At 38.6% G+C, this 23,020-nt stretch overlaps 1 protein-coding gene across 5 annotated transcripts in view; it reads left to right on the plus strand.

The window, feature by feature from the left end:
• The first annotated feature begins 458 nt into the window (after positions 1–458).
• PLEKHH2 (pleckstrin homology, MyTH4 and FERM domain containing H2) overlaps positions 459–23,020 on the plus strand; it is a 106,472-nt gene continuing 83,910 nt past the window's right edge. For 2 of the 5 annotated variants that reach the window (XR_014149258.1, XM_031017607.2), the window contains exons 1-2: positions 460–1,087; positions 7,379–7,508. Coding sequence is in view for 4 of the 5 variants with exons in the window: in XM_031017607.2 (XP_030873467.1) it covers positions 7,386–7,508 (123 nt within the window). In the remaining variant the exon portion in view is untranslated. Of the gene's footprint in view, positions 1,088–7,378; positions 7,509–23,020 lie in introns of all 5 variants that reach the window. The other 3 variants (XM_081833482.1, XM_006746816.3, XM_031017602.2) reach the window with 3 other exon arrangements.

The following is a 23,020-nucleotide window of genomic DNA, read 5'->3' on the forward strand; positions in this document are numbered from 1 at the left end:
GGGATGTAAAATCCAATTAGATTAAAACGATCACCCATCTGCTTATGCAGTGCTCTGTGCTCGGTGCTGAGGAGGCTGCAAAAAGAAAATGAATCCCTGGTTTCAAAGAGTTCGCAATCGAATGGACAGATAAGAAGCAGTACATGAGGGGCGCCTGGGTGGCTCAGTCGTTGAGCGTCTGCCTTCGGCTCGGGTCATGATCCCAGGGTCCTGGAATCAAGCCCCACATCAGGCTCCCTGCTCCGCGGGAGGCCTGCTTCTCCCTCTCCCGCTCCCCCCGTTTGTGTTCCCTCTCTCGCGGTGTCTCTCTCTGTCAAGTAAATAAATAAAATCTTAAAAAAAAAAAAAAAGAAGCAGTACATGAGGCAGAATGAGCTAAGTGCCAAGAGGAGAGATTATTGCTAGGAGAGCTGACTGGAATGGTTACATGGAGAAGATTATTTGAGCTGTGTCTTAGAGGACAGTTAGAACTTTTAAAGGGGATGTAGAAAATAGCAGGTGAACGTGCCAAATGGACTTCCCGGGGGTGTGTGAAGGGCAGCTGTAAAAAAATACACCTGCAAAAGTAGGACGGAGGCCTCGAATACTAGCCTAGGGAGTCTCTCCTTGATAATTTAAGCAAAAGAAAGCCAACGAAGTCTTTGGCAGGGCGTACATCAAAAGTGCATTTCAGGACAGTTAACCTGGCAAGAGGGTAAAAGATGGATTGGCAAGAGGAGAGCCTTCAAGCTGGGAAACCAAACAGGTGGGGGCTGAGCCGAGGCAGAGAGAATGGAAAGGAAGTGACCGCTAAGACACCCTCTGAGCTGTACGTATGGCGAAGGCTAGGGGCGGACAGTCCAGGACAGAACTCCCTCGAGGTAGGGCCTAGGAGGAGTCCAAGTCATAGCCACACCCTTAGGTGACGTCAGACAGTCGGCTGCGCTTCCGATTGGCTATTCCGACCGCCAGTCCTAGGAGAAGGCGGTGCCCTGCCCCCCGCCCGCTCCCAGCTCAGAGCTGGGCTGGCCCCGGCGGAGAACCCCAGGAACCCCGCGGCAAGCGCAGCGAGGACCTCGGGAGCTGCAGTCGGGGGCCCGCAGCAGAGGTAGGCAGATGGAGAGGGCCCGGAGCTGAGGGGCGATCCCAGCCGCTCAGATGCCGGGATCCCCGCCCCCTCGAGAGCACGCCGTCCCGGGGGGCTCGCCGGGCGGAGGTTGGGGGCGGCGGGCAGAGCCGGCGGGCGGGGACCGGGACGGTGGAGCGCGTTGGCGCGGGATGGAGCGGGACTCGCCTCCGCGCCTCCCGCCGCAGCTCCGGTACTCGGTGTCGCCCCACTCGCTGCCCCCAGGTCTGGGGTCTCGGCCGGAGGCGGTGGCCGGCGGCTCCTCGCCCCCTGCTCTCCGGTGACATTTTGTTTGAAAATGCGGGCCCCGGGTGTGTGGCGCGGCGCGGCGCGGCGCGGGCGGTCCTGTGGGGGAGCAGACGGCAGTCCCGCGTCCCCGCGCCCGGTGGCCAGCGCAGCTAGGGATGCTGCGGCTCGGCCTCGGCTTGCTGGGAGCCGCGCTGTGATCTCGGGGGTGAAACTTCTCAAAACTTGAAAGAACCATTTTCTGCTCCTCGTGTTGCCGGAATGTCAAAGTGCCCTTAGGTGACGTACCGTGAAACTGCGCTGGCCCTGAGGTTATTAGACGACTTTTTAAAAAGACGGAACATTTGAGCCATCGGTTTTGATGTGCGAAACTGTGGAAAGAGCAAGTCGAACGATTTACGCGTAAAAGCTTTGGTGCTGTGCTATCTGCAGGTCACTGCTTTCTTTGTGAAAATGCCTGTCGCAAACCTCGACCGCACAGCGGTGTGTGTGTGTCCCCGAGGAGCTGTGGAGTGGGGAGCACGGCTGCCCGGGGCAGTGCCACCGAAGGGCGGGCTTAGTCCAAGTGGGGCTGGTTGGTGGTCAGGAGGCTTCTTAAACAAGGCATGCCTCAGTGTGGTCAAGAAAGAGATCCTTTCTGATTTAGAAAAGAAATACACACTTACCTGGCCGAGTTAACCCGTGCCGTAAGAGGAGAGAATTAAAGAATGTGAGTGGCTAACCCTGAGCTTCATCAGGATAAGCCTAAATAGATGATTTTTTTTTCTTTTTCTTTCTCTTTTGGGATTTGGAAGAGAAACAGGAAGTCAGAGATTCAGAGAAAGGAGCATTCATTCCATAATTGTAAACAGTTTATTTTGTGTCAGTAAATAGTTCCCAAAGTCATGGGGGGAGGGGTATTTGGGAAACCAAGACTTTTCCTCTCCACTGCAGTGAAGATAGATTACTTTCAAATTCAAAATCTAGAAATGATATTTATTTAGCAAATGGTTATAACTCCCAAAGCCATACAGTTATGTTCTATAAAATCAGTGGTAATGGAAAATGATAGTGGATGTTGTTCAAAGTTAGAATCTTCACTCAAGATGGTGTATTAACACAATAGTTACTTTATACTAACCGAAAATACGGAATGAAATGAGGAAATCAGGTGTCTAGACCTCTGGGGGACCAATCTGTAGTTTTGAATTTTTTAAGATTATGACCCTATTAATAGGGAATGCAAATATTAGATGCCAATTTAATAATATTCTTAAGGTTTTTCTACTTCATTGTAAAATATATAATGAGCATAACTAAAGATATGAATAGGTATGTTTAACTTAGGGTTTATTTATTGTGTCGTTTTCATAGCAAAGTAGTCTTGGTAAGATGTATGTATGAACTTGCCATATTTGAGGTTAAAACATTTCCCTCTAAATCATTTGAGTTAATGGTGGAATTCTTGGCAGGGATAACTACTAACAATGGATCATTAAATTTGTAAATATTGACCTACTATACATCCACGTAAACTGTTACTTTCTTTTTAAAAAATTTTTATTTTTTAATTCTGGAGTGGGGAAGATCTTTCTAAAGTATAAAACAAAGCCCAGAGTCCATGAAGAAAATGATTGTTACACTTTACCACATATTTAAATAAAATTTGTTCTTTGTATATATCACAAACAAGTTTTAAAAGACAACAGATATGTGGGGAACAATTGTGTAAATAAATATGTGAGAAGAATATTTGTCTCTGCATTACTTTTTTAAAAAATTATTTTTATTTGAGTATAGTTGACACATAATGTTACATTAGTTTCAGGTGTACAGCATAGTGATTCAACAGTTCTATACAACTTACTTTTTCTTTACTCATTTGTAAATAAATGCCCTTTTTAAAATTGAGGTATAATTTGCGAACCATAAAATTTACCCTTTAAAGTGTACAGATCAGTGACTGTTAGTATATTCAGGAGGTTGTGCAACCATCAGCACTACCTAATTCTGGAATAATTTTGATCATTCTAAAAAGAAACCCCAAACTCATTAGCTGTTGATCACCATTGCCCTCTCTTCACAGCTTTGGCAACCACTAACTTGCTTTGTCTCTTTGATTTACCTATTTCATGTAAATGGAATCATACTATATGTGGCCTTTTATGTCAGGCGTCTTTTACTTGGCATCTAGGATAATTGTCATGCATGTATTAGTACTTTATTCTTTTTTTGTGGCTGAATAATATTCCAACATACCGATATACCACTATTTATCCATTCATCTGATGATGGACACTTGGATTGTTTCCACTTTTTGGCTATTTGAAAAATGCTTTTATGAACATTTATATACAAGTTTTGGTGTAGACTTACGTATTCCATTCTCTTGAGTATATAGTTAGCGTTGGAGTTGCTGGGTCATATGGTAACTTTATGTTAAAACTTTTGAGGACTGTTAATCTATTTTCCAAAGCAGCTATACCATTTTTACATTCCCAATAGCAAATTATGAGGGTTCTAATTTCTCCACATCCTCACCCACACTTGTTATTACATGTCTTTCTTATCATAATCATCCTATTTGGTGTGCAGTAATTGTCATGATTTTAATTTGCCTTTTCCCTTATAGCTAATGATGTTGAGCATCTTTTCACATGCTTATTGGCCATTTGTATATCTTCCTTAGAGAAATATCTGTTTAGATCCTTTGCCTACTTTTTAATTATTTTGTTTTTTATTGTTGAGTTGTAAGAGTTCTTTATATATTCTGGATAAAAGTTTCTTAGATATATAATTTGCAAATATTTTTCTCCCTTCTGTGGGTTATCTTTCCATTTTCTTGACGGTGTCCTTTGAAACAAAAGTTCTTAATTTTGATTAAGTCCAATTTATCTATTTTCTTTTTGATTACTTATGCTTTGGATGTCAAATCTAAGAAACTGTTGCCTAATCTGAGGTCACAAAGATTTACCCCTGCCTTTTGTTCTAAGAGTTTTTGGAGCGTTGGTTCTTACATTTAGTTCTTTGATCCATTTTGAGTTAGTTTTTGTATATGTTGTGATGGAGGAGGTCCAAATTCATTCTCTTGCATGTGGATATCCAGTTGTCTAGCACCAATGTTGAAAAGATTATCCTTTCCCCATTGAATGTTTTTGGCACCCTTTTCAAAAATCAATTGACTATAATTGTGAGGTCTTATTTTTGGACTCTTGCTTTTATTCTGTTGATCATATGTCTATCTTTATGGCAATACCATACAGTTTTAACTACTATAGCTTTGTAGTAATTTTTGAAATTTGGACATACGAGTCTCAATATTGTTTTGACTATTTTGGATCCCTTGAATTTCCATCTGAATTTTGGGTCAACCTGCCAATTTTTACCAAAAAATGCCATTAGAATTTTGAGAGGGATTGAATTGAATGTATGTGTACATTTGCAAATATTGGCATCTGCATAATATTAAGTAGTCCAATCCATGAACGTGGATGTCTTTCATTTATTTAGGTCTTCTTTAATTTCTTTCAATGATGTTTTGTAGTTTTCAGAGTACAAGCCTTAACACTTCTTTTGTTAAATTTATTCCTAAGTATTTTGTTATTTTTGATGCTGTTGTATGTGGAATATATTCTTGATTTCATTTTTGAATTTTTTTCTTGGTAATACATAGAAAAACAATTGATATAATTGATTGTATTTTGATCTGGCTTCCTGAAACCTTGCTGAACTCAAGTAGTTCTAATAGCTTTTTTGTGAATTCCTTAGAATTTTCTATGTACAACATCATGACATCTGAAAGAGAAATAATTTAGTTTTCTTTTTCTTTTTTTCTTTCTTTTTTTTAATTGAATATCTAGTATATGCCAGGCCCAGAGATAGATTTAGTTTTCAAACTGGATTCTTTTTATTTTATTTTCTGGCTCTGGCTAGAACCTCTAGTATGATGTTGGCTAGAAATGGCAAAAGCAGACATTCTTGTCTTATTCCTGGTCTTTGGCAGATCAGTCATTGATCATTAAGTTTGATGTTAGCTGTGGGCTTTTTGTAGGTGCTTTTTGTCAGGCTGAAGAAGTTCCCTTCTATTACTAGCTTATGGACTGTTTTTATCCTGAAAGGCTGTTGAATTTTATCAAATGTTTTTCTCTGCATTGAATGAAATGATTATGTGGTTTTGTCTACTACTATATTAATATGGTTCACTGTATTGATTGATTTTCATTTGTTGAAAAATATCTGCCTTTATGTTATTTTTTAAACTGTAGAAATTTTACAGTAGAATGGAGAGCAAAAATTCATCAACGTGAATTAAACTCTTGTTTAACAGTATCAGTACATTTCTGTGCAAAGATACAAATGATTGAAGACTTAACGACATCTCTTTCAGGACCAATTTTTATTTTATAATATTTCATCCATATTTTCTTTCTGTGTCCACTCGAAAGCTAAGGAGGAAAGAAATGAAGTAGCAGAATTGAGAAAGTTTGTGACTGACAAAGTTTGTGCATTATCTACTCCTAAATGTGGGGAATGATAAAGGTCATTAACAAGGCTGATATCCTTAGAAGAGACTCAGAAAACAATGGTGTGAACCTTCTATAAAACCAAAAAATGAAAAGAGAATGATTTCCAGTTTTACCCTTATAAGTTTCCCTGAAATTATGGCTAGAATTTAGGAGCATCTGGAAGCTTTGAGATGGTTGGTGGTCTTAATAAAGTTGTAGCCTTTGTAGAACAGCTCTACTTTTATTTATTTCTAAATTTTTGAATGATAATGTCAGTATTAATGTGAAAATTGGTTTAAGCACAAAACAATACTTATACTAGGAAAATAATCTTTTGTGGGTTTTTAGCAACGCCAAGTTTTTAAAAACTTGTATAGGTTTAGGAAGGGCTATATTACACTAAATACTGAGAAAATCAACTTGGTTAATATGTGAGGGACACATATTTTTGGAAAACAAAAGAATGGTACACTTCAGCTGCAGATCTATCCTGGGGTTCTCAGAGTTTTGCTGTCACGTATATGCTGAGACCAGGGCTTAGCTCCTTATGGAAATCCATTCGTAATGCAAATTTTATCTGTTCAAAGCTAGGGCAATTTGGAAATATATCATCAAGTCATTTATTCAAATGGCACGATGAAACATTAACATTTAAAACAACGTTTATGAATCCCAGAACCAGAAACAATGAAGTTATAGTTTTTTTGCACTTTAGAATTTCAAAATCAGTTCCCTTGCCTCCTGGCTTCCCTCTTAACAGGCTTTTCCCTGGGATTTATCTCCTTCAAAAGGAAACATTAATGTCATGGGGAACACCGATTTACTTAATGTAGGTGATTCCAAATTTTATATTTATATCTTTTCATGCAACAGAAAAGAAATTATACAAATATGTCCAATGTCATAATACTTTGCCCAGTTAAATATGCCAAAGGATTTTTAGCTTGAAAGAGAGCTTGGACCAAGACAAATTTAGGGTGATGGTAAGTAATAATTATAATGTAAATCTAACTTATAATTGTAGGTCTAGTAATGAAGTGTCTTAGGTTATTCTATCAGGCTACCAACTGAATCAAATTGAGATAGTCCTGTAAATTTAGGAGTGTGGTAAAATTATGAACTGAAAGTTTAAAAAAATGTTTTATCTGTTGGGCAGAGCTAAAATAATACCAGTAGTTTCTGTTTGGGTGGTGCTGTTAAAAATAGCAGTATTTAATTTGTTCCTCACAATATACTCAGGAGGAACGATGGTTTGTTATGATCAGTGTCCTGCTTTTTCAAGATTGGGTAAACTGAGACATGGAAAGGATACGTTATATAGAAAGGATGAATAATAAACACATTGGGCCTCCAACCCTGGCCTCCTGTCTCCCACTAAGTTTTTTCCAAGAGCTATTCAGCCAGTTTTGAAATTTATCTGAGAATTTATAAAATTTGTATGTGGATATCATTAGATGGTAACTAGAATGCGTACATGGGATGATGTAATGAATTATCTTGAGTGCTAATGGGTATTATGTTGTTTGAATGCTTTCTTTTCTAGAATAAATATGGCAGAGCTTTCTGAGACAGATGGACCAGTAGATTGGAAAGAACGATGTGTAGCTCTGGAGTCCCAGCTCATGAAATTTAGAGTTCAAGCAAGCAAGATAAGAGAGCTCTTAGCAGAGAAGGTAAGCTTTTCTATCCAACCTTTGTTATCAAACATCAGCTGTTTGGGGCATATTTCATTTACATTAAGTAATCTCAGTACTTTTGGGGGTAAACATTTTTAAAATCAAGAACATAATGTAACTTTTTGTCAGGGCTTTGAAACTATTTTTGGCATATTCTTTTGCCAGTTTTAGAGTGAATTGGACATTAAGCCAAAAAGCATTTATTCGCCAATGCTAGTGGAATATGTAAGAATTGTGTGTATTTGATGAATGTGGAGTTCATTCATTCCAGAGAGAAAAACTATGGTTTATTTGATTTTACTAGAGGTGTGTGACAGCATATTAATTTCCTAAATGTTTGGGAAAATCATGTTTAAAGTGATTATAGAAGAATATTCCCTATTGATAGTAAAACATGTTTATACTGTTTTTGAAAGTATGCATCTATTTAGGAATTTGTATTGACTAACTGTATATCACTAAACTATAGTCTGGGCTAGAATTGAGTTTAATATAATTATATGCTTCTCTTAATAGTTCTAGCCATATAATTAAAATTTCATCTATGTCATAGGCATTTTTTTTCATATATGTGTGTAAAACTCATGGATTAATTCATTCATTTGTTCATTCATTCAACAAATATTCCCTGAGGGCTCATTTTGTGCCAGACACTCTTCTTAATGCTACAGTTACATCTGTGAACAAGAAAACCCATACTCCTGTTAGCAGGGAACCTGGATTCTAGAACTGTACGGTCCAATACGGCAACCACTAGCCACAAGCGACTACTGAGCATTTGAAATGAGGCTAGTACAAATTGAGATATGTTGCAAATGTAAAATACACCTCAATTTCAAAGATTTAGTATGAAAAAAAGAATGTAAAATATCTTAGCAATGATTTTCATGTTGATCACATGCTGAAATAACATTGTGGATATTAGATTAAATAGAAAATACTGGGGCGCCTGGGTCGGCCTAAGTCACGATCCCAGAGTCCTGGGATCAAGCCCCGCATCCGGCTCCTTGTTCAGCAGGGAGCCTGCTTCTCCCTCTCCTCCCCACTTGTGCTCTCTCTCGCTATTTCTCCCTCTCTCAAAAATAAATAAATAAAATCTTTGAAAAAATAAATAGAAAATACTAAGATTAACTACATCTATTTCTTTTTACTTTTTAAATATGGTTACTAGAAAATTTTAAATTACATATGTAACTCACTATATTTCTTTTTTTTAAAGAGTTATTTATTTATTTAATTTTTAAAAAAAATTTTTTTAAAAATTTTAATTTCAGGGTAGTTAACATACAGTGCTGTATTAGTTTCAGGTGTACAATATAGTGATCCAACAGTTCCACACGTTACTCAGTGCTCATCAAAGAAAAGTGCACTCCTGGGGTGCCTGGGTGGCTCAGTCTTACGTTAAGCAGCTGCCTTCGGCTCAGGTCATGATCCCAGGATCCTGGGATCGAGCCCCACATCGGGCTCCCTGCTCAGCGGGGAGCCTGCTTCTCCCTCTCCCACTCCCCCGGCTTGTGTTCCCTCTCTCACTGTCTCTCTCTGTCAAATAAATAAAATATTAAAAAAAAGAGAAGTGTACTCCTAATCCCCTTCATCTATTTCACCATCCCCCAAACAAACATCTGTTTGTTTTCTATGGTTAAGAGTCGGTTTTTCGTTTGTCTTTTTTTTTTCTTTGTTCATTTGTCTTGTTTCTTAAATTCCACATATGAGTGAGATCATATGGTATTTGTTTTTCTCTGGCTTATTTCACTTAGCATTATTCTCTCTAGATCCGTCCAAGTTGTTGCAAATGGCAAGATTTCATTCTTTTTATGGTTGAATAATATTCCATTATATATATAATAGAATATTATATATGGAATGTATATATATATAAATCACATCTTCTTTATCCACACTTCATCTGCTTCCATAGTTTGGCTATAATGCTGCAGTAAACATAGGGATTCATATATCCCTTTGAATTAGTGTTTTCATATTCTTTGGGTAAATACCCAGTAGTGCAGTTACAGGATCAGAGGCTCATTCTATTTTTAATTCTTTGAGGAACCTCCATTCTGTTTTCCACAGTGGTCATACCAATTGCATTTCTACCAACAGTGCATGAGGATTCCTTTTTCTCCCCAACACTTGTTTCTTATGATTTTGGTTTTAGCCATACTGACAGGATGACTCGCATTATATTTCTATTGCACAGTGCTGTCTAGATGGATAGATAAATGGTCCATACAATGATTTTATTAAGATCATCAGTTATATGCTTTTGCTGCCGTACCTCATGGACACTTACCAGGTGTTGCCTTAGCCTTTTAGCAGTTAGTACACTGTTGGCCACAGCCTCCTTAAAATTTTCTTGGTGCCTTGACTTCTGTACTCTCTGGGTTTCTTTGTGGACTAAATAGGAGTTATGCTTATTTGGGTTTCGGTGAATTGACCTTTAAGTTCTAAATTTTCTGGCAACATTTGTTCTTTAGAAGGCATGTTTCAACAAATTTCTTTATGAGTGCCCATTTTTCAGAATTTAGAAGTGATATTTTCTCTATAAGTATATTTATAAATAAGCTTTTTGGTTGTTAGTTTAGGTTATTCGTTTTTTTTTTTTTCTTTGCTGGTGAATGAATATTGAGAGGAATATTATTTCAAAATTGCTATTGTAGGGGCGCCTGGGTAGCTCAGTCAATTAGGCGTCTGCCTTCAGCTCAGGTCATGATCCCAGGGTCCTGGGTTCATCCCCGCCTGCTTCTCCTTCTTCCTCTGCCTGCCGCTCCTCCTGCTTGTGTGCACGCGCTCTCTCTTTCTCTCTGCCAAATAAATAAATAAAATCTTTTTTAAAAAATTGCTATTGTAGTTGTGGTTTCTTTCCTCCTCCTTCTTTGTCTCCTTCATCTTCTGTATTTTTTTATCTGTGACTTAGATCCTGTGACAGATCTAAGAGATGGAATTATTCAGATGTGTTTTATACAGTGGAAAGTGGACAAGTATGCCAAGTTACTCATGGTTTCCTAGTAAATATATTCAACACTAAAATGAGAATAATGTTTTTCATGATATTTTCTGTTATATTCCATTACGAAGTATTTTTCCCTGGATTAAAATTATTTTTGGTACCCACCCATGTTCTAATAAAAATACCAAATATGTGTTGATTTATTATGTGCTAAGCACTTTGTAGATATAATTTATTTAATTCTTATAACAAGCTATAAAGTAAGACATTTTATTGTTCCTGTTTTACAGATTGGGACACTGATGCTTACTATGTGCTGGGCAATCTTATTTACATATACATTGCTAGTGCTTTATATATATAAAAAAGTTTATATATACACATACACACACACACAGAATCTATTTATATGTTATATGTATAGAAATATATTAGATATTTATGTAACATATAAAGTGCTTTATATATATTAACTTTTTAATTCTTATAACAACCCTATGAGGTAGGTACTAATATTACTCTTTTTTATCCAGGAAGAAACTTAGGCACATAAAAGTTCCTTAACTTGCCTGAGTTTATGCTAAAGAGTGAGTGATGGAGACAAGAACTGAAACTGAGCATTCTGCTTTTAGAGCCTGAATGCTTAGCTATCACCCTCTATGGCTTCTCTAATCTAGTTTTATCACCACATTCACATTCCTTGCTTTCTCTGATATAGTCAGCCACTCATCTATTCTGTCTTCCCCTCAGCCATGCAACATTTAAATCCATCTCTGCTTGAGAGCAGGTATCTGTGGGTGTTATGTGTGTAGTAATAACAATTTACCTAGCACTACATATTTTTAAAGAAAACCCTATTGCATTGCTTCTGCATGCCAACTTGAGTCAAATGTTGCATTCCAGAGGCCAGTCTGGTCCGATCCATAACCTTTGGTTTGTGTTAGGACCAGTCTGCCCCAAGGCTTCTCCCGAATAGTTCTCCAGACCTTCCCTCCAAATGGATGCAGGCCCAAGGCTGAAGATTCTTGAGAGAATACTAATTTGATTCTTCAGCTCTTTGCCAGGAATTCTGGCCAACTTTTCTTTCCTGCAACAGATCTGGTTCTTAGTTCTGTATTATTGGCACTGGCTATAGGCAGCTAACACTAGGTGCCAACTATGGATCCTAAGACTTTGCTACAACAACCATTAGCTGGTTTAAACCCTACAGTAACCCTATGAGGGTACTATTATTATAGCAAATGTCAAGATGTTGACATTAAGATTGAGAGTATTTGAGTAGTATGCCCAATATCATACAGCTAATGAGTAACAGAATGGGCATTAAACCTTAGATCTTGTATACTTTTTGTGATGCAGCTAATAGAGTGCCTGGCACATAGAAGTAACTCATTATTTTCCTGCATCTTTTTGAAGGGTCACACTGGTTAAATGTACAAGGAGATGACTTAACAAATGTAATTACCAATTAATAGGAGACACCCTTTCTCAATTTTTTTTTTTTAGGAAAAATGTATGAGATGATCTCAGAGTGTTTTGATAATTAAAGATGGATTTCAGTTATATATACTTCATGTTTTTTGGAGATGGAATTGGAGAATAAATGAGTTTTTTTAAAAGAACTGTTTTTGCTCCATTTTTTTTTTCCATCATAATTTCCAAGTAACTTTGAATATTGACGCTTATGAAGAAAAAGGCCTTATTGAAGTCTTGGGCAAATACTGCTATAAGTGGGAGAGGTCTTTAGAGGAATTTAAGGAATGGTGTTGGAAATATCTCTAGTATGCCAAATATAAACTCTTCAGTGAAGCTGAGATGTAAGTAGTTTTCCTACTTTACAGTATTACTAGTTAGTGTTCTGAGTCACGGAGGGAAAGGGGAAAGTTTCTCTTTAAGTTGAAATGAATGCTGTTTCCTATGGGTTAGGTTTTCAGTAAAAAAAAAAAAAAGATGAAAATATGAAGAATTTCCCTTTGGGCATCTGCATGGCCCATGTGAGGTAATGCTGCCGTTACCTGATACAATATCACTGTCTGGGATTTCCTGCCACTTGACCTTCCTTAGTGAATAGGATTCCCCTGAGGCGGTCTAGGATTCTCCCATCGGAATGAGGAGGCCCTGGACAGCATAGTATTTGCCTTCATATAATGGTCCAGTACAACATCATGACCACCCTCTTTAAATTACACATCCCCTCAGTCACTTTGTTGCTTCACTTAATATTTCTCACTATCTGACAGGAATTATACATATACTGACAATGAGACTTTGCAGGCTAATTTAAATGTCAGTTTTGGGGCAACTGACTGAAGATATTATTTATTATAACAAAATAAATAAAAATGGTGATAGAGTCTTTCATGGGTTCTGTTGGGGGAAATCAGGAAGAGATAACTTGGTGGGGAATTGCTGGCCACATCAGTGAGTGTGAAGATCTTAAAGTAACAAATCTGTTAAACAAGTGTGAAGGTCTTAAAGCAACCAGTCTGTGTACATACACACACACACACACACGCAGGAATATTATTCAGTCATCAAAAAGAATGAAATCTTGCCATTTGCAATGATGTGAATGTACCTAGAGGGTATAATGGTAAATGAAATCAATCAGAGAAAGACAAATACCATATGATTTCACTCATATGTGGAATTTAAGAAACAAAACAGATGAACATGGGGAAAGGGAAAAAAAAGAGAGAGAGGGAAGCAAACCATAAGAGACTCTTAACCATAGAGAACAAACTGAGGGTTGTGGGAGGGCATATGGGTGGGGGATGGGCCAAATGGGTGGTGGGTGTTAAGGAGGGTACTTGTTGTGATGAGCACTGGGTGTTGTACGTAAGTGATGAATTGCTAAATTCTATACCTGAAACCAATATTACACTCTATGTTAACTAACTGGAATTTAAATAAAAACTTGAAATAAAAAAAAAGAAATATATACTACAGTGCAAAAAACCCCACCAAGTTTATTTGCATACGGTGCTTAGAACACGGAGTATTAAATGTGGTGGTGTTAAGATCCAAGGTCAGTGGCATATTGCCTTCTGCCACTTACTGCTATGTTCACTGTGGCCACAGAGGGCACTTTTATGGTAGTAAATCAAAGCACTAGGTTTAGAATTTGCTACTTCATTTTGTTACTGTGTAAGTAGCTTGTTTGTAAAAATACCTATTTTTGTCCAAAGCCTGACATAGGGCAGCAGATTATTTCAACTTTCTTTTAGACTTGGTATGGACTGGTTGTGGACTTGACCCAAGATTTACATTATATATACATTGTGAAAGTAAAAACTTACTTGAGTATTTCCTACATTGCTTTTTTTTTTTTTTTTTGTATTTTGCAAAGTTATTTTCCAGCTTGAGTAGGTATAAAAACAATCATTCAAAACCAAAGTATTGCCGGGGCGCCTGGGTGGCTCAGTTGTTAAGCGTCTGCCTTCGGCTCAGGTCATGATCCCAGGGTCCTGGGATTGAGCCCCGCATCGAGCCCCGCATTGGGCTCCCTGCTCGGCGGGAAGCCTGCTTCTCCCTCTCCCATTCCCCCACTGCTTGTGTTCCCTCTCTCGTGCTGTCTCTCTCTGTCAGATAAATAAATAAAATCTTAAAAAAAATAAAAGTCAAAGTATTGCCTATCCTACTATGCTTATGTTTAAACTCATATTAAAGTGTTCTAAACTTGGTTGGATGTACTTAATGTATATTTACTTTATGCAGTGTAAAGTGCTCAGTATTCATGATCTGTAATACAGATTGTGAAAATGTAGTGATTTTCTTTTGTCAAAGTTTATCCTTGCTTTTAAATAATTTTTTTGGAAAGAGTTGAAACTTTCATCCATTCATTCGTTCAACATACATTTATTGAATTTCTGTTATGTGGTATTCATTACCCCTGCCTCAGCCATTGTTATGTAAGTAAAGACTACATGCAGAATCTGGGGGGACACTTCTTAGCTTATTTACTATCTAGTGGTCGAATTATGTTAGAATCTCAAATTCCAAATTTAGCCTCTCTTAGTCATACCTCTGTCCCGGGCTTCATTCTGTGATATGTTCCATGAGAACATGCGACTTAAAATTGTTCCTGCTACGAATGTTAATATCACTTTACGTTACCAAGAAAAGATGCCTAGGCTAAAAGAATAGCATACATGGGATAGAAATAAAGATGAATGCTTTCCAACTAAGAGTTTTGTGGTTTCATGTATTGGGAACTTATTTTCATATGGTTCTGTGTAACTATACGCTGTGTGGAGTTTATAAATACCAAAGCAGCTCTGGTTCAACTAAAAGACCACTAGGGAATCAGAACATGAAGACTCAAATCTCAGGCATGTTACTGGCTGGGAGCATAAGCTTATCCAAGGCATCCTCATTCTGAACATCAACTTCCTAATCTTCATGATGAGCATAACAATTCCTGTCCTATGGTGTGGCTGTGAAATAGTGTAGTGGAAAGTTTCCGGTTCTTAAACATTAACTAGGATTTTTTTTAAGTTCTTTTCTATTCCCTGAATTATTTTTCTTTCCTCTGAGATTATTTCCCACTTTTATGTTTGTTTGTTTTTCAGGTTGTAAACTTTTCTCAAATTTCTGATGATTTTTGGTGGTCCATTTATATTTAAGAATGAGGCATCTGAAAAGTTGACCAGCAATTGTGTGTAAATAGTCAGTGCTGGTCAACTGTCAATCTTTGTTTTAGGATGAGTGGGTGGGAACTGCCTATTACACCACGAACCATAAATGCCACAGTTGTTGGACTGGTGCCCTCCAAACAATTTATTCAGTTTTGTAAGAGAAGAACATTTCCATTTCAACAGGAAGTAAATGCTTAGCTGCTGGACATTTGGCACATGGGGATAAGTGAGGTTTCAGGGAGTTCGTTGACTCTAAGGGCTACATATTTGCCATTAATACCCACTGTTTTCACCCCGCACCCTTCACTCTTGCTCTAGGTCTTTACAAGGTTCTGTGAGGAAATTAACTCCCAGGAGAAACCCAGGACCCTCCAGTCCTTATTCTTAGACTATACTTTCTGCTTCATCAAAAACAAGGGGATTAAATGAATACAAGCACATTTAATGGTGAGCTTGTCTCCCCACTTCCAACTTTCCTCTCTTACATGGCTCCTAAAATGCTGGCAGCCAAATGTTTATCCCATGGGGGAGATTGAAAGTCTCTGGGGAATCTTATCAGCCAAGGAGGAAAGAGGAAATAATGCTGACAATCAGTGGTTCCCCAACAGAAAGTCCAGCCAGATCACCTAATGTTAAAGTTCACGGTCAACAAGCCCCATATATATGCTAAAGCATCTAGGCAGCTTTTTAGTCCCTTAACCTTAAACATAAGTAGGCTCTCATGAATGACCACACATCTGAGGAAAGCCTCTAACATGAAAGATAGAGAACAAACAGAAAACAAAACACAATATTGCCTATGCAGGGAAAAGGAAATAAAACAGAACAAGCAAAATCTTACCATTTAATATCCCAAGAGAGAAAAGATATTGCCTTCCTGAAACAAGGAATATTCAGAGAATAAGTAAGAACTCTTGAAAATTAAAAACATGGTAGAAGAGGGGTGCTTGGGTAGCTCAGTTGGTTAAGCATCTGCCTTCGGCTCAGGCCATGATCCCGGAGTCCTGGGATCGAGCCCCACATCGGGCTCCCTGCTCAGCGGGAGTCTGCTTCCCCCTTTCCTTCTGCCCCTCTCCCCCACTCATGTGCTCACACTGTCTCTCTCAAATAAAAAAATAAAATCTTTAAAAAAATGGTAGAAGAAATAGTAAACTTAATAGAAGGGTTGGAATATAAACAAGCTAAATAGCTGGGAAGTAGAGAAAAATGTTAAAAAGATGGAAGACAGGAGAGAAAAGATTAGAAATTTATTTATTTTTTTTAAAAGATTTTATTTATTTGACAGAGAGAGACACAGCGAGAGAGGGAACACAAGCAGGGGGAATGGGAGAGGGAGAAGCAGGCTTCCCGCTGAGTAGGGAGCCCGATGCGGGGCTTGATGCCAGGATCCTGGGATCATGACCTGAGCCGAAGGCAGACGCTTAACGACTGAGCCACCCAGGCGCTCCAAGATTAGAAATTTAGAGGGCTAGTCCAGCATGTCCAAGATCAGGATGGTAGGAGGTCTGGAGTGGACAAAGTCAATGAAACAAGGCACAAAAATTTCCCAGAATTGAAGGACACAAGATTCTTGATTGAAAGGTCTACCAAATACTTAGAACAACAGATAAAAATAGTTTCGTCCAAAGGCACATCATCATGAAAGTTTACTATAGACCAAAGAAAAGATTCTGCAAGCTTTCAGAGGGAAAAAAAAGCCCAAACAGGTTATATGCAAACAGGAATTAGAATGGATTTTTAAGACATGAAAGTTCCCACGTACCCTTCTTGAAGAATCTCCAAAAGGACGTGCTCCATTAAAAGGAAGAAGGAAACCAAGAGAGAAAGGCATAGGATACAGGAAACAGGAGCTCCAAGGTGGGGAAAAGTAGAAGGGTCTTCCCCAGAAGACAGCTGTGTCCTCGCAAGAGGGGAGTCAGTCCAGATGGGTGCAGGTCAGAAGCTCTGGGAGTGGCTTCAAGAAGATGAAATTGGTAGAAAATCAGGCAGGAATGAACATCTTGAGAGATGATTTAATTTGGAGTTGAATTATTGATGAGTTCATAGAAAGCTGGATAAATAAAAGAACAAGACATTTAACTCTAGGGGGGAAAGTTATGTAGCAAGGAAAAAAGTAACCATGGTTTACTATGTGGTTCATCTCTGAATATCATACATAGTCACAGTAATACTAATAGTGAATAGTGAATTAACCAAAGGGAAGATATAAACTTATTGGAAGAATGAGAGTGTATCTGTGTTGATGGTGAGATCAAAGAGCTAAATACTCATTCTCCATATGGGAAGTAAGTAGGAAATCACTAAACTAAAAAAAAAAAAGTCAACAAAAAGGAAGCATGTTATTTAGAACATGAAAGTAAAATATTAAGAGAATTGGCTAACAGATAATTTTTATTAATAAATCTTATGGAACTTGGTACTTTATGTGCATTTGTGGCTTGGATAAACATAAAAACAAAAGAAAAGTTAAATTGTGAAGTAAATGGACTTATACAGTCTTTTGAGGGGAAATCTTGATGGTTCCATGGAAATCACCATCTGAACAAAATAATCTATTTTGAGTTTTCAGGATATATCAAAAGAATCAAATGTTCTGGGTTATGTATTTTAAAGTTAGGTGCATTCAGGATCAGGATTGTTACATGTCCCATTTATAATTATGAATTGTCCCATTTATAATTATTGACACTCTTTTTGCTAATAAAACTTTTGGCATTAAAGTCTCTTTTGTCTGATTTTGATATTGCTTTTAGGTAGCACTTGCTTGGAATACTGTCAGTCTCTTAGCATCATTTTTTAAGTATGCCCTTTTAAATACAATATAGAAAGATTTATGTCTTTATCCGACTAGTGAGATAATCTCTTTAAATATATCTGAAATCATAAGAAATGCATTCTGTTTCTACACATCATGTTGTTGAAGTTCTCTTTGTCTTCCCTGGTTCCAGCTTTTTTTCCCCCTCTGATGCTTTGGAAGCTATAGACTGAATTTCTATTAAGTGGTTATCCTTAACTCTTTTTAAAAAGAAAGGCCAGTGTGGCGCCTGGGTGCCTCAGTCGGTTAAGCATCCAACTTTTGGTTTTGGCTCAGGTCATGATCTCAGGGTTGTGAGATTGAGCCCTACATCAGGCTCCGCACTCAGCACAGAGTGTGCTTGGAGATTTCTCTCCTTCTCCCTCCCCCTCTGCTCCTCCCCCTGCTCATGCTTACTCATACTCTCATTCTCTCTAAAATAAATAAATAAAATCTTTAAAAAAAAAAAAAAGAAAGGCCAGTACACATAGTTTATATTGTAATAATAGAACTTGAAAACTGTATGTGGTTAGGGAGTTGGTGATATTACAAAAAAAAAGGTAGCATGGCGGGGGGGTTGGTGAGGGAAAGGATGGGAAACCCGCAGCTATGAGAGCTGAGCATCAAAAACAGCAAGTGCCAAAACTGTTAGGATGGCCAGCACTGATTCTTCTTTAGAGAACAGTTTTAGAAACTGGACATTTTCTAGAACAAAAAATGACACCTTCAGTTTAAACTTTGAATCAAGCTCTCATAATTTAGGTAATTATTCAGCTTTGATGGACACTAGGAGATGCTAAATGTTGTATAAATCCATTAGAAGCCGTAGAATGGAAAAATGTCAGGCAACCAGAAAGACTTCAATTGTCCCATCTTGTCCTAGAGAGAGAACTAGTTTGTCCATCATTATCGCAAAATTACCTACTTAGAAAGCCTGAGGTGGTGTGGGGATGGGCTGGATTAGGGTTTGCTGAAATCACATTTTGGATAGGATGATTAATGTAACTGAAGGAGATCTTTCACTTTGGAGAATAATTTAGCCCTCAACAACTTAGTCTGCCATGACTTTGCAACAGCAGTAGACTTTTAATTCGTAATATAGGTGTGTTTTCATAAAAAGAAAAAATACAGTTTTGAAATCTAGACCCAAAATGGCACTGTGTCCTTCCACTGCGTTCTGTGGGTCACAGCAAGTCACAAAGCCATCCCAGAGTCAAAAGGAAGGACAATGGACCTCACCTCTCAATGGGAAAAGTGGCATGTTCATATAGTGAGGGAAGGAATTGGTGGCCATCTTTGGGGGTGGCTATCTAAGCCTAACCAGTTACTTCAATTCACTCAGACTTTTGCATTCCAGCATATGTCCTTGCTTCCCTCCACTACAGCTGATCTCACAAAGGTCTCCAATGGCCTAATTAGGATATATTTACATATATTACTTATACTACATATCATTTACGTGTATCTTACAGTGTGTTACTTATATTTAATTTTTTTATTAGAGAAATTTTCAAACATACAAAAGTAAGCAGAATATTATAATGGATCCCCATATACACATTACCCAGCATTAATGATTATTAACTCAGGACCAGTCCTGTTTCATCTATACCCTGATCCACTTCTCCTTTCTTACTTTATATTGAAGCAAATCCCAAGCACATTATTTCATCCATCTATGTACATTTTTAATGACTGTATGGTATCTACTTATATATTTAGACAATTCTGGTTTTGGACATTTGTGGCTTTTATTTTTATCATTCAAATTATAACACTGCAGGGGCTCCTGGGTGGCTCAGTTGGTTAAGCATCTGCCTTCAGCTCAGGTCATGATCTCAGTGTTCTGGGATCGAGTCCCGCATCTGGCTCCCTGCTCAGTGGGGCACCTGCTTCTCCCTCTCTCTCTGCTGCTCCCCTTGCTTGTGCTCTCTGTCAAATAAATAAAATCTTGAAAAAAAATTATAACACTGCAGTCATTATCACATATTTTTAATAAATGAAATACCAACAGCTTTTTCACATCACTTTGACATGTTTTCTTATTTTTATCCTCACAATTTCCTGTAAGGTAGGTAGAGCAGTTATATTATCCCTATTTTATACATAAGAATTTTAAAGTGCAATGTCAAGCTGTTGAATAGTAGAGTAAGAATTAGAAACCAGATCTCTTGAATCTACTCTGTTCATTTTAAACTAAACCTTGCTAACTTAAAGTTATTCATAAAACTAATACATGTGTATGGTAGAAATACACTGCTATATAAATATCCATTGAACATCCATTAAGTATTAGATACAATGCTAAACACTCTCCTGTTTAATCTTCATATAAATACTGTGAGATAAATGTTAATCTCTTTTACAAATGAGGAATGGAGACTCAGAAGTTAAATGACTTACTCATCATTACATTGCTCATAAGTAGTGGAATCTGGATTCTGATTTTGGTCTTCTTGCCTCCAACATCAGTACTCTTTCCACTTTTCTCTACATTGGTATTTCAAGGGCTACATTAAAAGAAAAGATTTATTTATTGGGGCACCTCAGTGGCTCAACTGGTTAAGCGTCTGCCTTCAGCCCTGGTCATGATCCCAGCTCCCTGGGATTGAGCCCCACATTGGGCTCCCTGCTCAGCGGGGAGTCTGCTTCTCTCTCTCCCTCTGCCCCCCCCCCCCACTCATGCTTGCTCTCTCTCTCTCAAATAAATAAATAAAATCTTAAAAAAAATCTCAGGGATTCCTGATGGTACCCACTATTTAAAAAAAAAAGATTTATTTATTTGAGAGAGAGAGAGCAGGGGGGAGGGGCAGAGGGTGAGGGAGAGAGAATCCCAAACTCCATACTGAGCGCAGAGCCCAACAGGAGGCTTGATCCCACAACCCCGAGACCACGACCTGAGTCAAAACCAAGAGTCAGACGCTTAACCGACTGTGCCATCCAGGTGCCCCTACACTTTTTTTTTAATTAAAAAAGCAAAAATGACTTTCTGAATAGGTGCTTCATTTAACTTGTATTCAAAGTCATATACATATAATGTTTTCTTCCAGCACATTTAGCCCGTTTATATATAAACTTATATCCCAAGTCTTGTGAAATAGTGTATGTGTGTGTGTGTTAGGTGTGATGCTTTTTATAATGGAAATAAACTTTTTTTTATAAGGTTATTGCTTGCTACCGAGCTTTTAGAATTTGACTGTATGGCTGGTATATGCAAGGTGTTATGGAAGATATAAAGGGTCCTCACACATGAAGTCCATATTCAAGCAACTTGCAGTATAGTTGGGAAAATAATAGAAGGTAGAAAGTCAATGCCATAGGAGCAGAAGAAAAGTTATTTGGCAGCGGTAAAAATACTATCCTATTCATATATGCATAGATGCTTTATAGAGGTAATTTCATTCAGTAATGTATAATATATTGAATACTTACTGCATATAAAGACCTGTATAGGGTATGTAACAGTGAGGCAAAGAGACAAGGCTTCTGCCCTGTTAACACTAGAAACCAAACTTCAGAAAGAGAAATCTGACCAGATATTTGTATAGTCCTTGCCTTAGTTTGTTCTGCTATAACTAAATGCTATAGACTATGTAACTTCTAAACAGCAGAAGTTTATCATAGTTCTGGAGGCTGGAAATCTGAGATCAAGGTGCCAGCTAAGTCAGGTGAGGGCTCTCTTCGGAGTTGCAGACTTCTCATTGTATCCTCACACATTGTATCCTCACACAGGAAGGGGCTAGGGAGCATTGTGGGATCTCTTTGATAAGGGCACTAATCCCATTCACGAGGCCCCCTGCCCCCGCCATGACCTCATCACCTCCCAAAGACCTCTCCTCCTAACACCACCACAGTGGGTGTTAGGATTCCAATATGTGAACTTTAGGGGGGACACAAACATTCAGACCATAGCATTCCATCCCTGGCTCCTCAAATTCATGTCCTTCTCTCATACAAAATACAGTCATTCCATCCCAACAGCCCTAAAAGTCTATAAAGTGCAGAGTCTCATCTAAATCAGGTATGGGTGAGACTCAAGGTATGATTCATTCTAAGGAAATCCCTGCCAGCTGTGAATCTATGAAATCAAACAAATTACGTGTTTCTAAAATACAATGGTGGGACAGACCTAGGATAGATATTTTCATTCCAAAAGGGAGACATAGGAGAGAAAGAAGGGGTAACAGGTTCCAAGCAAGTTCAAAACCCCACAAGGCAACTAATGGTAAATCTTAAGGTTTGAGAATAATTTTAACTAGATGTTCAGCCCTCTGGGATGGAGGTCCTACCTTCTGGGCCAACTCGGGGGGCGGGGAGGGGGGAGGAAGGGTCTCACCTTCTGGGCCCTCAGGGGCATTTGCAGCCCCATGGCTTTGCAGGGCAGCTCTCATGGGTTGAAGTTGCATGCTGATGGTTCTACCAGTCTGGGATCGCAGGGGTGGCCTCACCCCCATGGCTTCATTAGGAATTGCCCTGGTTGGGGCTCTCTGGTGCCCTTGCGCCAGAGGTGGCCCTGTGCTTGGGTTGTACACCCACAGTTCTGGATGGCTTCATCTTTCCAAATCTAGATGGAGGTAGCCATGCTCCCATGGCTCTCCTGGGCAGGGGTTGGCTCCCCATGGCTTTGGGCAGCACCACTTTGGTTTGAGTAGAGGTTGTGTGGCTTGTTGAAACTCAGGAAAGTCCCGTCTCAGCCTTGTGAAACTGAGGAGGCAGCTCTGATGAGCTGGGGTCCTTCTTCCTTGTCTTGAAAAATAGCCCAATGTCACAGCCATATAGCTCTAAGATCCCAACCTGTAAAATCCCAAGTCCAACAGCCAGCCTAATTCCTTCCTCTTCAGTTCACACGGACTTTTCCTTCTTCGGTTGCTACCTAACTCTGTGGTTCAAACCCATACTGACCCCTTAATCAAAAGGTGGTTTGGCCACACCCTGTCCTCTCCTGAACAAGCTTTTTCCCATTTCTCCCAATATGGATATGCTGGAAAGTATCCAGATTTTTAGATTCTACTTCCTTTTTGATTAACAATCTATCTTTAAATCATTTCTCTTCTCACATTTTACTATAAGCATTCAAGAAGAATTAGGCCACTCCTTCAACACTTGGCTTAGAAATTTCCTCAGCCAA

The sequence above is a fragment of the Leptonychotes weddellii genome, chromosome 10, assembly GCF_054177405.1.
Source record: "Leptonychotes weddellii isolate Sample4059 chromosome 10, ASM5417740v2, whole genome shotgun sequence".
NCBI classification, from domain to species: Eukaryota; Metazoa; Chordata; class Mammalia; order Carnivora; family Phocidae; genus Leptonychotes; species Leptonychotes weddellii.